This window comes from Bos indicus x Bos taurus, chromosome 26 (genome assembly GCF_003369695.1).
Source record: "Bos indicus x Bos taurus breed Angus x Brahman F1 hybrid chromosome 26, Bos_hybrid_MaternalHap_v2.0, whole genome shotgun sequence".
Classification (NCBI taxonomy): Eukaryota; Metazoa; Chordata; class Mammalia; order Artiodactyla; family Bovidae; genus Bos; species Bos indicus x Bos taurus.
The window spans coordinates 1,247,747-1,263,510 of record NC_040101.1 but is presented as its reverse complement, the minus strand read 5'-3'; the positions used below and the strand labels follow the sequence as shown (position 1 = coordinate 1,263,510).

At 58.1% G+C, this 15,764-nt stretch overlaps 1 protein-coding gene across 1 annotated transcript; it reads right to left on the bottom strand.

Annotated features, from left to right (window-relative positions):
* Window positions 1-3,634: 3,634 nt before the first annotated feature.
* Window positions 3,635-14,732, bottom strand: BNIP3 (BCL2 interacting protein 3). The gene is made up of 6 exons (XM_027528566.1): window positions 14,510-14,732; window positions 8,099-8,249; window positions 7,635-7,719; window positions 5,754-5,863; window positions 5,533-5,685; window positions 3,635-4,612 (listed from the first exon to the last, which is right to left on the bottom strand). The coding sequence occupies exons 1-6, from the start codon at window positions 14,721-14,723 to the stop codon at window positions 4,567-4,569; spliced, it is 759 nt and encodes a 252-aa protein (XP_027384367.1). The 5' UTR covers window positions 14,724-14,732; the 3' UTR covers window positions 3,635-4,566.
* Between the last annotated feature and the right edge of the window lie 1,032 nt (window positions 14,733-15,764).

Below are 15,764 nucleotides of genomic sequence, written 5' to 3'. Positions count from 1 at the left end.
CTCCCGAGGAGGAGTGAAATGATTAGTACGAGCAAAGTTAGCAACTGCTGTTACAGACGAAGCAGAAGGAAAAACCTCAGGTTTGGGCTGTCCGTTGAATGAAATGACCTCCACTCCAAGTGGTTTCGGCTTCGACACATCCTGTATACATATGTCTCCAAGCTGTTTTTCCAGGGATTGTGTCTGATTGAGCATAACATTCTTATATTTCAAAGCACCTTGCATATCTTGTTCCTTAAGCTCATATTCATGTAAAGACCGAACAGTTTCTACTTCCAAATCAACATTATGCCCTTCAATTTGTTCTATGACAGCCCGTATGAGTGACCATGTAACCCACCATTGAGGGGGAATACGGACTCCTTGCCGATATGCTCGCAAAACATTATTCTTAATCCTTTTCCATATGTCTAGATCGAGCGTCCCCTCTTCTGGGAACCATGGATTATGTTCCAGTAAAATATGATAGCAGTCATTCAACTGATCTCTTGAAACATTGACACCATTTTGTTTCAGAAAGTGATGCATTATAGAAATGAAAGGAATCTTACTGTTATGTTGTCCCATCCTGCTTATCTCTTTCTGCAGCGCTCGCCGCTTTGTTCAGTCTTCCTTCAAGTCCCTGTTTGGGCGCCACTTGTTGGAGATATGTCTCCGGGACTTGGAAACGGCGAACCTGAAAGAACAACACTTGGACAGTCTCTGCAGGACTGACAAGTTTACTTCCGCAGTCAAGTCTTTTTATAGGAGCAAGGAACAAGAGCTTAGAGCATACAGCCAGCAGAACACGTACAAGGCTAGGATATAATCAGTAAGAGATACTTCAAGCAACAGCGCATTCTTAACGACCCATGTATTTATCCATGACCCATTTTCTCAAGCAACGTCTTTAATGTATAATTGTTAAATCTAGGCACCAAGCATAGCCAAAGGCAGGAAATGTTCTTCAGCAATCAGTACACAATGCCTGGGTACTTCTGGCCCTTCACCATTTTCTCACGGACCTCCTCCTTCACGGCTATTTTGCACTATGCCTCCCAACAAGGGAGGAGCCTGGTAGGCTACAGTCCACTGGGTCACAAAGAGTCGGACACGACTGGGCGACTTCACTTCAATACACTTAAAGGTAATTCTCTTACTCTGTTGGTTGTGATGCAGTTCACAAATCTGAGATATTGAACTGTTGTCTTAAGTATCAAGTCCTTAAGCATTTCTGGAAAGATGGGGTCGTATATATTTGTTTAGCTATTTTCACCAGAAGTTTAATGAATTTCAAATGTTTAGCTGGATTTGTCCTGTGTAATTGGACAGTTTTTTCCATATTTCCTTCAAGACATATTTCCCACTGAACAAGCAACCAGCCTTCTGCCTCTCAGAGGGCCCTGAGCTGGGGTGTGCATGGCCAGGAAGGGGTCCCTGTTTTGGGCTGACGGCCCTCAGAAGTGCTCTTGAGAAGTATGTGATCTAAGAGATGTCCAGCAATTTCTCCGGGGTTTTTTGCCAGCTGGCACTTTTGATTCCATATAAGCCTCTTCCCCTCCTAATGACATAAGAATCCCGTGGTTCGTCACACTTAGGTTCATGTGTTCATTTTGGCTGCACTATAAGAATCCCGTGGTTCGTCACACTTAGGTTCATGTGTTCATTGTGGCTGCACTGGGCGTTACTTGCCGTGCACAAACTTGTGGGAGTTGTGGCCCACAGGCTTAGTCGCTCCACAGCACGTGGGGTCTTCCCAGACCCGGGATGGAACCATGGCCCCTGCATTGGCAGGCAGATTCTTAACCACTGGACCAGTACGAAAGTCCCCATTTCAATAGTCGGCTTCCCTTGTTATCACCAACTTGAATTCATGACTTTGGCCCTAAGTGAAGCAGCACTGTGGGCCTGAGAGGAGGTTATTCAGAGGGTCCCACCCCGCCTCCCACGGTGCTCGCAGCCCCTCTCCCAGTTACACCCCACCCGTGGGGACAGCCAGGCTCATCCATTTCTGGAGGATTCATCCCAAGTTTTTGGCATAGATGAGCAGATGTGCATGCTCTGGCTCCTCTGCATGTTGTTCAGTCGCTCAGTCATGTCCGACTCTTTGCGGCCCCATGAAACTGCAGCAGGCCAGCCCCCACTGTCCTTAACTGTCTCCCAGAGTTTGTCCAGACTCATTTCTGTGGAATCAGTGATGCTATCTAACCATCTCATCCCCTGCCACCCTCTTCTTTTGCCTTCAGAATTTCCCAGCATCAGTATCTTCCAACTAGTCAACTCTTCCAATCAGGTGGCCAGAGTATTGGAGCTTCAGCATCAGTCCTTCCAGTGAATACTCAGGGTTGACTTCCTTTGGGACGGACTGGTTGCATCTCCTCACCATCCAGGGGGCTTTCATGAGTCTTCTCCAGCACAATCCAAACACGTCAGTTCTTCTGCATGAACAATACTAAACCGTTTGACTTGCACACACTTTGTTCTTCAGCCTGCAGTTAGGGCTCAGCAGACTCAGCCCTTCCCCTGGGGCAGCTCAGTGGGGTATGGACCAGCCCCGTGGCTGCCCGAGCTCTCCAGGTGGGCCTGCTCACCACCGGGGCAGTGGGGTTAAAGGCTGGGCATCAGAAAACCTGGCAGCTGCTATAAAACTGGGGGTGCTGGGATGCTTTCCCACCGTTTTTTTCATGCTGGCAGCCACACGGTTCCGGCTTGGGGACCCTGTCACGTTTCCCAAGTTGTCATCTTTGTGCACATGCGTTGTCAAGTGCTAAACCACAAGCAGCCCAGACACGTGTCGCTGAAGGTGTGGCCCACTTCCCGCCAGGGTGGGCCTGCCTGCCTCCACCCCCAGCGGGACCCCACAGTGCAGGCGCAGCAGGCAAGAGTCTGCTCAGGAAACAGCCGAGCACAGGCTTGAAAATCTTCTGGAGGACGTTAAGTACTTTGTGAACTTGCTATTCAGTCAGTTAAATGGACGGTGGTGTGATCTGCCTTAACAGGAGGGTGTTATGGAAGCTGTCACCGTGCCCAAAAAAGTGAAAACACTCACACACACACAGTCCCACACCTTAAACGATCAGACCTTCACTGGAACATCACAGTGATGGGAGAGAAGCCTCAAGGAACCTGGGGATCGTGTTTGGCAGCTCAGCTGTGCCCGCAACAGCATCAGTCAGTGGGCAGAGCTGGGAGAAAGGATATGCAACCTGGGAGGGTAGGAACAAAAATAATCCCGCCAGAAAACAAGAGAGAACCAAGGTTTTAAAAAATGAAACCAAAAGGAAAGTTAGTGGAATCAATCATGAATTAAAGCTGGTGTTCCAAAGAAAGGCAGGACACCCTCAAGGGCTTACAACTCCCCAGCCCGGGGCACCTCCTCGCAAACTTGCTGCACAAATCCGCCTCATTCTCGGTCATGGCCCAACTCACCCATGCTCTCCAAGATGCGCTGGCCCTGGGGACCCCTGGCCTCGCTGGAGGCCCTGAACGCAGCCTCAACCATGCCCATCGCAGTGAGACGTGCCCCTGCCAGGGCAGGTCAGCGGGAAGCAGCCTTCGCCTCTTCAGGACCAGGCATGTAATGAAGCTGACGCCTCGCCTCCATATGGAAGGCCTGCGGGCTACCTCCAAGGTCATTGTTTAAATATAAACCAAGTTTTTAAAAATTAGAATGTTACGTTTATTGAACACAACTGAAATTTAGTGTGGAAAAGTGAAGCAAATACAACAGCATTTATACAGTGTATGAAAGGGCATCTTTTAACCCCCAGGCAGTGGGGATACACCTGGCTTCACCAAAAAGCTTGTATGCCGTTTAGTTTTAAACCGTACGTTAATACCATAACCAAGGATTTGGCAAAGATTTATTTTTTTCCTATCTCCAGCCTTTTAAAGCAGACAGAATAGTTTAGAATGCAGCTGATACTAAGAGCACAAAAAACTGAACCAGACTAAATTCCGCAATCTGGAGACGGGAGGAGACAGTGGTTGTCCAGGGGCTGCTGTCCAGAGTGGCGCTGACAGTCCCAGGGGGTCCGTCTGGTGCTGCCCGACCGCCCGGGGTGGGGACCGCTTGGCGCCGCCCGTGTCGCGGTGGATTCTACATGCCGCGTACCAAAGCCAGCAGACACTCAGTGCTGAGGGCTGTCTGCAGCAGACAGACGCGTCCACCAAAGCGTCTGCAGCAGGGAGTAAGGCCACGTGTTTATTCAGGTGAAGCCTCAGGCAGTCCTCCTAGTGTCGGCATTCCTTCCCTCAAATAGTGTTTAACGCTATCAGTAATTCATTAAAATGCTACATACAACATAACTAGGTATTTTAAAATTATTTATAGTTTGATATTTATAATATCTGAAGAAGGTTACTACCGAATTATTACAGTAGGTATTAATCAACGACATGCTCGTTGCTCGATCCCTAAGTGTGGCTGCGGGAGAGCGTGGTTTACTGTGTTTCACTGAGTTAGGAAGGCGGCGCTGCCAGAAGAAACGACTCGCAGGGCGGCCGCCCAGGACCGAGACAGCTGCTTCTGTGCGCTGTGCGGGGCATGGGCCCCCGCGGCGTGGGGACACCAGGCTAAAGCCTGCATCAGAACGTGCTGGTGGACGTTGTCAGGCGCCTTCCGATGTAGATCCTGACAGAGAAAGGAGGCGGTCGTTACAGGGCGGCGTGTCTCCCGGGGGCGCGCACTGCCGAGACAGCAGCTGATCAGCCCAGAAGGGGCCTGGCTGCCAACACTCAGTGGACACATGGGTCTCACTCTGATCAGCACACCTTTCAGCATCCAATTTAGAAAAATCCAGCTGTGCTCTAACAGCTGTGCAACGCATACCCTTGGCACACACAAAGGACAGCCCCTCCTGAGCTGAGAGCTCCCTCCTCACTTTCTGACCTAATCAGTCACCCACGGGACAGCTGACAACCCCAGGTTTATCAGCACATCTCACAGAAACCACTGCTGCATGGGACGCCCCAGGGAGCCCAGAATGGAGGGGCGCGGGGGGGCTGTCCGGGAGGAGGGCGGGGGAAGGACATCAAGGGCCTGAAGGCCAGCGGGGAGTCTCTGCAGAGCAAGGGAACAGGAGAGCTTGATCCTGACCCCTGTGAAGTCTGGGAGGGCAGACACACCTGCAGAAATCCACCCGGAAGTGAAGGCTGAAGCCTAACCCCGCCAGGCCCCAGAGGACCCGAATGCTGGTTCTGGACAAAGCTCCCTGCAGAGAGGAGCTCCCCAGAGGGGAAGGCGGGGCAGAGCCCAGAGCAGGGGCAGGGCTGTGGGCCAGGGCTCAGGAGGGTGGGTGGGGGCCCTGCTCCTGCCTCCCCGAGCCAGCAAGCCGGGCGTCTCCTCTGCCCCGTTCTCAGAGCCCGGGGCTCCAGCCCACGTCAGAAGCCTGTCCTGACATCCAGTGGCCCAGTAGGCTGCCCAGGAGAAGCCCATCTGCCCGCATCAGGACCGGGGAGACCAGAGCCCTCCACGTGCGAGCCGCCTCGGGGGCTCCCCGCTCCCCCACCTGTGCCCAAGGCCAGCACCGGCCCCGTGCGGGCGGCACTCACCCCAGCCCGATGGCCAGCAGGTGGGACAGCAGCAGCGACGGCAGGAAGACCTTGAGGAACTCCGCAGAGAAGATGCCGCCCTTCTTCATGACGCTCGTGTTGCGCATGCTGAGCGTGGGCGTGCGCTTTGGGTGCTTGAAGAGCAGGAATTCCCTGAGGGGAGAGGGCGGTCAGCGGGCGCCGGCACCCGGCCCCTGAGGCCCCCGTGGACGCAGACTCACTTGGCCGGGGGGACGTTCTCTGGCCGACTGGACCAATCCCAAATCCAGTCTGAGTTTTTCTTCAGGATGCTTTCGACCTCTTTCCTCCTCTCCATGTAGTCTTCCTCGGACTGTGGGGAGACGAGGTCGGTGAACCCGCTGCCTGGCTCGCCGCCCACCCCACACCCCCGTGGAGGGCCCACCGGACTCCAGCGGCCCTGAGCTGCAGGCACTGCCTCAGGGAGGGCACCGGCCAGTGGGGACACATGTTCACAGAGACACCGGCTGTGGTTCTGGGGGTAAAAGGAAAAACAGAAACCCCCGAAAAGGCCCCCAACAGGGATGTGCCTGAGCTGACGGCACACAGCACGCAGAGCAGATGCGCGTCCGCGTCTGGCGGGAGAAGAGAAAACTAGAAACCCGCGTGCACCCCTGGTCTCAGTGGCCTTAAAAATACATGTTATTAATAATATGTTAATTGAAGAGCTTTAAAAAGGTGCATTGCTTAGAATTTTAAAAACTGTGTACCTGATCATAGAATTCCTCTTTAAATTCAGGGGGAGAAATTATGGAAATACTCTAGAACACGGTACCAAAACCAACCAAACACCTGGACACAACAAAGCTGGGCTGGACCCCGCAATCCGGGAGCAGGCAGGCAGCACCCTGGAGAAGCCTGAGCACAAGGACTGCTGAGCCCCCGGGGCGGGACAGCCTGAGGAGTGTCCGGCAGGCAGCAGGGGGACCCAGGGGCACTGATAGAAGCTCGGGCCCCACAGCTCTCACAGTGAGGAAGGGAGCAGGCAGCCTTTCCCTTCTCCAGGGGATCTTCCTGACTCAGGAGTGCAACCAGGGTCTCCTGCACTTTAGGCGGATTCTTTACCAGCTGAGGCCCCAGGAAAGCAGGGCCCCCCAGGTTCCTAGATCCCGACACCCCTGAGCATCACAAGAGGCAGCAGGCAGGAAGACGGCCTGGCGAGGCCGCACTGGCCACTGGCCCAACCCAGGTCTGCGGAAAGGCAGCTCAGGGCCACAGCCCACCCTGCTCTCATGGACTTCCCCCCAACAGGGGCTACGGCCCCACCAAACTCAGAGATTCTTAAAGGAAACTCAGAAAACTGAGCTCAGCCTCCACCAGCCTGGTCAGCTCCTAACCCAAACCACACAAGCGCCAGTCAGCGAAGCCCGAGGCACGGTTTCTGGAAGCAACTAGTGCCATCGAGGAAGGGACAGCAGCAGTGCCGTCCCAATGGGGAGGCCCCGGGCAGGCCTCCAGACCCCCACGGGCCCCCACGGCCCCCTGCCACTCCCGCCACTCTCCCCGCATCCCCCAGAAGGGCATGTGGGGCAGACGGGGCCCTGGGCAGGCCTCCAGACCCCCACGGGCCCCCACGGCTCCCCGCCACCCGCCTGCATCCCCTGGGAGGGCGTGTGGGGCAGACGGGGCCCTGGGCAGGCCTCCAGACCCCCACGGGCCCCCACGGCCCCCTGCCACTCCCGCCACTCTCCCCGCATCCCCCAGAAGGGCATGTGGGGCAGACGGGGCCCTGGGCAGGCCTCCAGACCCCCACGGGCCCCCACGGCTCCCCGCCACCGCCTGCATCCCCTGGGAGGGCGTGTGGGGCAGACGGGGCCCTGGGCAGGCCTCCAGACCCCCACAGGCCCCCACGGCTCCCCGCCACCTGCCCGTGTCCCCCGGGAGGGCATGTGGGGCAGACGGGGCCCCGGGCACACACCCTGAACCAAACGGCCCCACCGTCTCCGGTCCACTCTGTGAAGTGCTGGAGATGCCCCACCCCCCACAGCTGAGGGAAGGTCTGAGGAAGCACAAGTCGGCTTTCGGGCCGGGTCACCCAGTGCCCTGTACCGACAGATCACGAAGGCAGACCCTGTGCACCTTACCTGGGAGCTGTTCTTCTCTCCGAGGCTGTGCGTGTCTGTCTCAGAAGCTCTGTTAGTGTCCTGTGGGGTCTGTGAGCGGGGCGGGCTTGGGGGAAACAGCACACGTTCACCTTTCCATCAGGACACACAGACCCCCCCCACACACAGGGGACAGCGTCCCTGGAGAAGGAAGCGCTCCCGCCAACCCCAGCGGGGACCAGGGCCCAACAGTCACAGCAGCCCCCTGCCTTCTCAGCTGAACTTCTGCCCAGCAGGCAGCAGCCAGCCCCGGGGGGGGACCAGGGTCAAGGAGTCACAGTGGCCCCCTGCCTTCTCAGCTGAGCTCTGACGCCCAGCAGGCAGAAGCAGGGACAGGACCCCAGGGGCGGTGTCCCCCCACCCGAGGGCAAAGGGCCCGCCGTCTGGGCGCTGGCTGAGGCCAGGGAGGCCCGCGGAGCCATGCTGGGACACACACATTCGCCCACCTGTCGCAGTGGGAGCTCTTGGAGCTGCTCCGTCCGGATTCGTGCTGCGCGTCCAGCAGTATCTTTTCCATGTCGCCGTTATAAATAGAAACAGAGTCGGGAACACTGCTCCCATTTCCGTTACTGCCGAAGTGTAATTCTACCCAGGAGCCTGACGGGGACGAGAGAAGAACCGGGTTGCAATTTTCCGCCCATCTCGGAGTCTGGTGCTAAGATACCAAGCTCACCCCGTCTGTTTCAAGATGTGCCAGAGACTCCCACTGGCCCTCCGCCAGGAATCTGGCCATAGCGCCCCCAGGCCCGGCTCAGGCCCTGTGCAGTTAGCCTCTGCAGGGACCCTCGGGAGCTGCACCCCAGACCATCTGCTCCGTCAGCAGAGGCCCTGTAGCCAGGACTCGCCCACACTCAGCTCTCAGAAGAAAAAGGCTCAACCAGTGCCTTGGGGACTTAGAAATTAAGGAAAGCTTTAAAATTTCCACATTCCAGCCTCACGTTCTGACCCTGAGGCCCCACAGATTGATGACCGATTACCAAGGCTTAGCACTTGATATATTCACCAGGGAAATGGCAGCTGAGCCGGGGGGCCCTCCGCTCACCGGGCCGAGCCCCTCCGGGCCCCGTGAGGGGAGGGGTCCCCAGTCCAGGCGGGGCCAGCATCCCGGCGGGGAGGCGGCGCTGCTGCTCCCGGCTGCGTGCTATGGGGGCTGACATGGGGATGAACTCAGGAGGAGGGCAGCATGGCAAGTGCACAGGAGGACGGGGTGGACACTAGAGAGCTCCTGAGGTAAGAAGGTCCGCCTGCGCTGCGGACCGGAGGCCCAGCCCGGTGGCCCCACAAGGCGCTGATGCCCGCTTCTCCGCGCTCAGCTGCCTGGCCAGCTGCCACAGGCTCTCACGTCTGAACCACGAGAGGCGCTGGGTGTGGGGTGGGGAGCCCTGCTGTGCATCCAGTGCGGGACCACCGCGGCCCCGAGCAGAGCAGACCTCCGCGCCTCTGCCTGGGGACCAGGCCTGAGACGCAACTACCGCAGGGGCACAGATCGTCACCGCGGGGGGCGGGTCGGGGGGCCGGGTTGGCCGGCTTATTCAGCGCTGCTGCCTTCTCACGGGTTGGGCATTTTCCCACAGGCTTCCTGGCTGAGGGGAGAGCCTCTTTTCCGCGTCAGCTGTTGAAACCCGCTCCTCTCTTCTGCTGAGCAGTCCCTCTTTCTCCATCGAGCTCAATATTTGAGACACACAGCTTTCCTTTCTTTGGCCACATGGGAAGGCCCGCAGCACTGAGTCCAGCCTGACCACTGGCCACCGGGGCCCGCCGGCACACGCCTTTCTCCACCCCGTGTGATGCTGGCAACTGGAGAGACTGCCCTTCTACTCAGGTCTTCAGGTGAGAAGACGAAAAGTTCTTCCTTTTAATTCCGTCAAACCTGAGGCCACAAACGTCCACTGCACCGCCTCGCTCCGGGGCCCCGCCCCGCTGCACGTGTGAGCTGACGCGGTCAGCTTATTCCAGGCGGCCCTCTGCTGCCCGGCTCACTGACTGCACTGCCACCCCGCCCCGGCCTCTCCCGCCCCGGTCGCTCACACCGCTCTCTTCCCGGCCCAGCACCGTCCACTGCGGGTCACGGTCCAGCCTTCCCAGGTAGGGGGCTTTTATATCAATAACCAGTTTCCCGGCTCCAGCGCGCTCGGCCCAGCAGTTTGGTTTTGACACTACCTGTAATGGTCTTGGAGAAGGCAATGGCACCCCACTCCAGTACTCTTGCCTGGAGAATCCCAGGGACGGAGGAGTCTGGTGGGCTGCAGTCCATGGGGTCGCTAAGAGTCAGATATGACTGAGAGACTTCACTTTCACTTTTCACTTTCCTGCATTGGAGAAGGAAATGGCAACCCACTCCAGTGTTCTTGCCTGGAGAATCCCAGGGACGGGGGAGCCTGGTGGGCTGCCGTCTGTGGGGTCGCACAGAGTCGGACACGACTGAAGTGATTTAGTAGTAGTAGCAGTAGTGGTCTCAGTACCACAAGACTGTCCCTGCAGGGGACACCTCAAACGTCCGACAGACCAAGAATTCAGGGGTTCCCACAACCCTCCCTCGTCAGCAATTCCTTGGGACAAGTCACAGAAGTCAGGACCACACCGTGCTTGCACGAGTGCCTTCTCAGAGGGCAGGCATGCAGGCAGTGGTGGGAGACGGCAGTTCTACGCCCTTGCCCAGTACATCCTGTAACCCAGCCTCAGCGCCCCTCCCCAGGCAGGCTTGGGGAGGGCGAGTGCTGAGTTTCTGCCCATCCCCACCCCACCCTGAGGCTACCGAGGACCTCGGCAGTCACATCACTAGCACAGACTCAATTGTTTTCCAAAGATCTCAAGAAAGTCCAAGGGTTCTTAGAGCCGAGCTGTGGATCTGGAACCAGGGACAAAGATTAAATATATTTTTCAAATTAAAATATAATGGGCATACAGCACTGTAGTTTCAGGGCTTCCCTGGTGGTCCAGTCGTTAAGAAACCACTCTGCAATTCAAGGGACACAGGTTCCATCCCTGGTCCAGGAAGATCCCACATCCCCCAAAGCAACTAAGCCCACGGGCCTCAACTACCAAGCCCATGCGCCACAGCCCAGGAGCCACGGCTCCCAAAGCCCTGGAGGCCTGGGGTCCGCACTCCACAAGAGAAGACACCGCAGGAAGGAGTCCACCCACTGCAACGAAGAGGAACCCTGCTCGCTGCAACTAGAGAAAACCCAAGTGCAGCAGCAAAGAACCAGCACAGCCACAAGACAGAGTGTTTTTTAAAAAAAACAACAACACGATGAGTTTCAGGCACAGGCTTAGATTCCACTCCAGACTCCACGGAGATTGGAACCATCTCACTGAAAGTGTTGGGCATCCTTTAGAAAGACCTCTACGCAGGCTGTCTACAGCGGAGCTCTGTCTACAGCACAGCTCAGAGGCTGTGATACACTAACAGACCAGAGTTTATGATTAACCTGCAGCAACTGCACAGGGGAGCAGCTCCCTGGAAAATGAAGACCAGGGGCCATTAATCTTCTTTCACCTGCAGTTAAGCTCACTCACCTTTCTAAGCAAGAAAGAGTGGCTTCAGGTTGCTTTGTTGTTATTTCGTCACAAGGTCATGTTCCTCTCTCTGCGACCCCATGGACTATAGCCAGGCTCCTCTGTCCATGGGATTCTCCAGGTGAGAAGACTGGAGTGGAAGCCGTTTCCTTCTCCCAGGATCTTCCCAGCCCAGGGACAGAACCTGCCACGTCTCCTGCATTGCAGGCGGGTTCTCTACCGCCAAGCCACCAGGGAAGCCCTCGAGTTGCCTTACAACCTCAGATCACTTCCTCATAACCCCAAACAGCCTGTGAGGTAGTCAGGCCGCGGGAAAAGGGGCGGTGGTTGCTGACCCAGGCGAGTCTCGCCCTGACTCAGGCCACTGCCACACTGACCTGTAATTCACACTAACAAGACACAGGGCAGGTGGACTGGGCAAATGAGATGGGCGGAGAGCCTAGGCCAATGCCCCGTCACTGCAGAAGAGAATTACAAACCGACACGATATGCCATGTCTTCCTTTTGTTTAAAAAAACTTCCTGTGACCCCCAGGATACTTGATCCCAAAAGAAGGAAAGCCCACATCTTGAATGAGACGATTCGTGGGCCCCCAAAAGATCTGTAACCACAATGCTGTCCCGTCTTCCAGCTCTGGAGAGGCCACAGGAATGACCCAGACACAACCACTTACTGGCTGGGCCACAAATGCCATGAATTCAGCTGACCTCAACTGCTAGTAACTGGGCACAAGCTGTGATCACATGTAGAGTGTTAAAACAGTTCCCTGAGCCACTGCTCGGCAGGCTGGGTGGTTGACTAAGCTTTCAGTTTACCCCAGCCTGAAAACAGATAATGACAACTGTCTTTCTTTAACTTGTGGAGCCTGACCCTATCAACTAACCTCAACACAGCACCCATGCTTTATATCCTGAGTATTTCGCACAGTTTCTCACAGTCCCTGCCTGCACTGTGAGGCTCCCTGCTCCTGGCTCCAGGCCAACAGCCCTCTCCAGCACCCCTGGCAGAGCACCCCACAACCCAGTCTGGAGCAACATGTCACAACCCTGGCTCTGGAGGACCACCTCTTGTGCTTTCCCTGTTCTCCAGCAGTCTCACCCACCAGCCGGAAAATCCTGATTTGGAATGCTACAACAGAACCCTGGTACCCTTACTTTGAGAAAACCACAATGGTGACGGTGGGCAGCCAGGGTTGAAAACTACAGGGGCATGACCTACACGATGCTGGGGTCAATGTCCTGGGGTCTTTGGGACAGGTGGGACCCTGAGGACAGCCCTGGGGTGGTGCAGGGGCTACGCCTGGAGGCAAGGATCACCCTTGGGAAAGCTTCTTCCCTAGGAGAGGTGGGACTTAAGAAATCCCAGTTTTTAAGAGTTTCTTGAGTGAGGCGGTACAGGAACCAGAGGCTTGACGTCTGAACAGGACCCGGTGGACCCCCCTTCCTTCTGCCTGCCTGAGGCCTCTGTCACCGAAGCCCGAGGAGCCTGGCGCCCTAAGAGCCCAACTGCTGTCACCTGCCTGCCATGGGCTTCGCCTCACCTCTCGCCTCACTGTGGCCATCTGAAATGCACAGAGCGGGCCAGGGTCTCATTGCCGGAAACCCCTTCCCTCTCAAAGTGCAGGACACAAGACGTGCACGTCCTGTGCCTATTCATGCACTGCACCTTCATCCACGGTGGGGGCCTGTGACAACACCACCCTCTGACTGGCTGCAGACAGACCAGCAGGTGAAGAAGTGGGGGCCATCTCGGGGTAAGCCGGTGCCACCTGATGGCACTGATCCCCACTCAGCACAGCACTGGGCGGGGGGAGTCGGGGGCGCGCCTCTGGGAAGTTAAGTCTCGCACCCCCTCGCATGATACTGCAAGATAATATTACAAAACTCCACCTTCCCCCTGGTTGTTTATCTGAGACAGGAAAGGCATCTAGGACATCCTGCTGCTGGTCAACAGCTTTAACCAGAACGGACCAGGGAGCAGAGGCTGCTCGTCAACAGCTCTAACCAGAGCGGACCAGAGAGCAGAGGCTGCCCGTCAACAGCTTTAACCAGAGCAGACCAGGGAGCAGAGGCTGCAGGACTCAGGGAAAGCATCTGGCCAGAGACAAGCAGAGGGGAGAGCGTTGGCCTTTGTCTTGCCTCAGCGACCAACTGCTCCGAGTTCTTTCCGAGGTAAACAAGAGGTAATCAAATCAAAACTGAGCCCAGGGCAAGTGTCGGCCCAGCCACCAATCCCGGCCGGATTCGGTTTCCCAGGGCGGCGGGGCCCACGTGATCCCTCCCACACTGGCCAGAGGCTGGAGTGCCCTGCTGCACGTACCCCTGACCGCGGCCCAAAGACTCCTCGACAGTTTCCACTCACCGTGTAACCGTCTTTTTATAGAATACACAAAACCGAGGAGCAAACCTTTTAACCCATGAGCTGGCACTCTGCGTTGCCAATGACTCAGCAGTTGGGTCTGCCAACCAAGGACTGGCGACGAAGCCGCTCTGGACACTGCGGACTCTTCGGACCAATGCAGCCAGTAAGGGAACACACCACGGTGGGAGCGGAGTAGTCTGCTAACAGGACTGACCTGAAGGCGGTTCATCAAACACTCTTTAGATCTTTTTTAAGGCAGATTCAGTCCCTTTATCTATCTCAAGGAAAATAGCCCATGTCGAAATTTAAGAAAAGATTATAGGATTTCTAGGCTGTGACTGCAGTTTCACAATATACGACGAATTTGGCCAAGTCTTGGCGAGTAAAATACTGTTTTAACGAATACAGAAAAGTAATGGCTCAAATTCAGGCAGTGTGATGATTTTTAAATCTTAATGAACCTTTAAAATTCTCTACGGGGTCCACGGTCCTCTCCGAACCTTATTTACGCACTCCCGCGTCCCACTTAACTCTTGCCTCAGGAAAATAAAGGTCGGCGCTCGGCCCCTCCTCCAGCCGCGGCCGGAGCGGGGGTCCAGGCCGCCCCCCGTCCGGTTCCGGGGGCGGGTGTCCGCTCCGGAGTCTGCAGCGCGGTCAGCTGCCCCGTGTCCCCCGGCAGGCCAGCCCGCGACCCCGGACGAGCGATCGTGAAGGACGGCGGGGCCGGCGCGACCCCCGCCGCTTCCCCTCAGGCCGCCCTGCCCCGAGTCCCAGAGCGCGTCCTCCCCAGTCTCCCCGGGCCGGTACCGGCACCGAAACCAGCACCGAGGTGCGCCTCAGAAGACCGGGCACCCGCGGGTCCGGCCGCCCCGACGCGGAGACCCGCGCCCGGGCGCCCGGGGGTCCTCTCCGCAGGCCGCCCCCTCGCCGCGGGCCCCTCGCCGCAGGCCCCCAGCCCGGGCCCGGCCCCCGCTCACCGTGCAGGCTCTCCTCCTGCAGCCCGGGGCTCTCGCTCTGCGACATGATGGCGGGGCTAGGGCGCCGCGGCCGGCGGGTCGGGGTCTGCGGGCGCGCCAAGGGAGCACAGGGGCCGGAGCACCTTGGGCGGCGGACGAAACGTCGTCGGCCCGCTGCCCCGACTGACTGACGGCGGTGGCCGACGCAAAGCAAATAAGCGGCAGCACCGCCCATTAGCCGCGGGGCGGGGCCTGCGCGTGCGCGAGGCGCGGGGCGCGTGCGGCGCGTGCGACGCGTGCGCGAGGCGGGGGTGGGCCGGGGCGGGGACGCCTGAGGGGCGGACCGCGCGTGCGCGAGGCGGGGCAGGGCGGGGCGGGGGCGCCTGAGGAGTGCGCCGCGCGTGCGCAGCCGGAGCGCGGGGGGGAGGGGGGTCCGCGCGTGCGCAATCGGGGCGCGGCGCGGGAGTCCGGCAGGTACGCGCGGGACGTGCGGGAGCCGCCTAGAAACTGAGGCGGGCGGCGGACCGGGCCTGGCGGGGCGGCTCGGCCCGGCGATGCAGCCTGAGGCTTGGTTGCCGGGGAGGGGCCGGCAGGCTGACCGTAAAGCTGCCGGTAGAGCCGGGCCGGTGCCTGTGGCCCCTGCCCCTCAGACGCGACGCCGGGAGGGGCCGGCCCTCAGCGGCGGTGACCACCCGCCGTCCCGCAGGCCGGCTGCCAGTAGGACGGTGTCTGCGGCGGCCACCCTTCGGCCCCCGTGACGGGCGGCCCCCGGTCCCTGAGGACGAGCCCGAGGAAGCCAGACGTGACCAATCACAGCCCCCAGCCCCGCCTCCGAGGGCCCGCCCTGGGTCTGTGCAAACGTGGGGCCCCTGCTTTCCCTTGGGGGTCTCTTTTCTGGGTGAGGACGCTCCTAAGGGCCGTTGGTCTTCCCGGCTCTCTCTCCGGCTGGGGAAGCGCCGGCCTTCTTTCAGCTGGACCCTCAATCCTACCTGCTCACCGTGCATTCACCAAAGCGTGCCCCAGCGCTGCGCTATGCTAAAGGGGACGGCCTGGGTGGCAGCAAGCAGCACCCAGCAGAGAACAAATTAAAAAGCCCCGCGGACCTCCGGCTCGCCCCGCCTCCCCCGCAGCGCCCCTCCCCGCCTGGTCCTCTGCTCCAGGGAGGTGCCTGCCCTCGAACGCTGCCCATATGGAGCCTTTCAGTCCCTGAACACCTTCTATTTCCTGACTCAAGTCTTCTTCAGTTTACAGGGCTTGCTCATCTTTTTTTCAGATG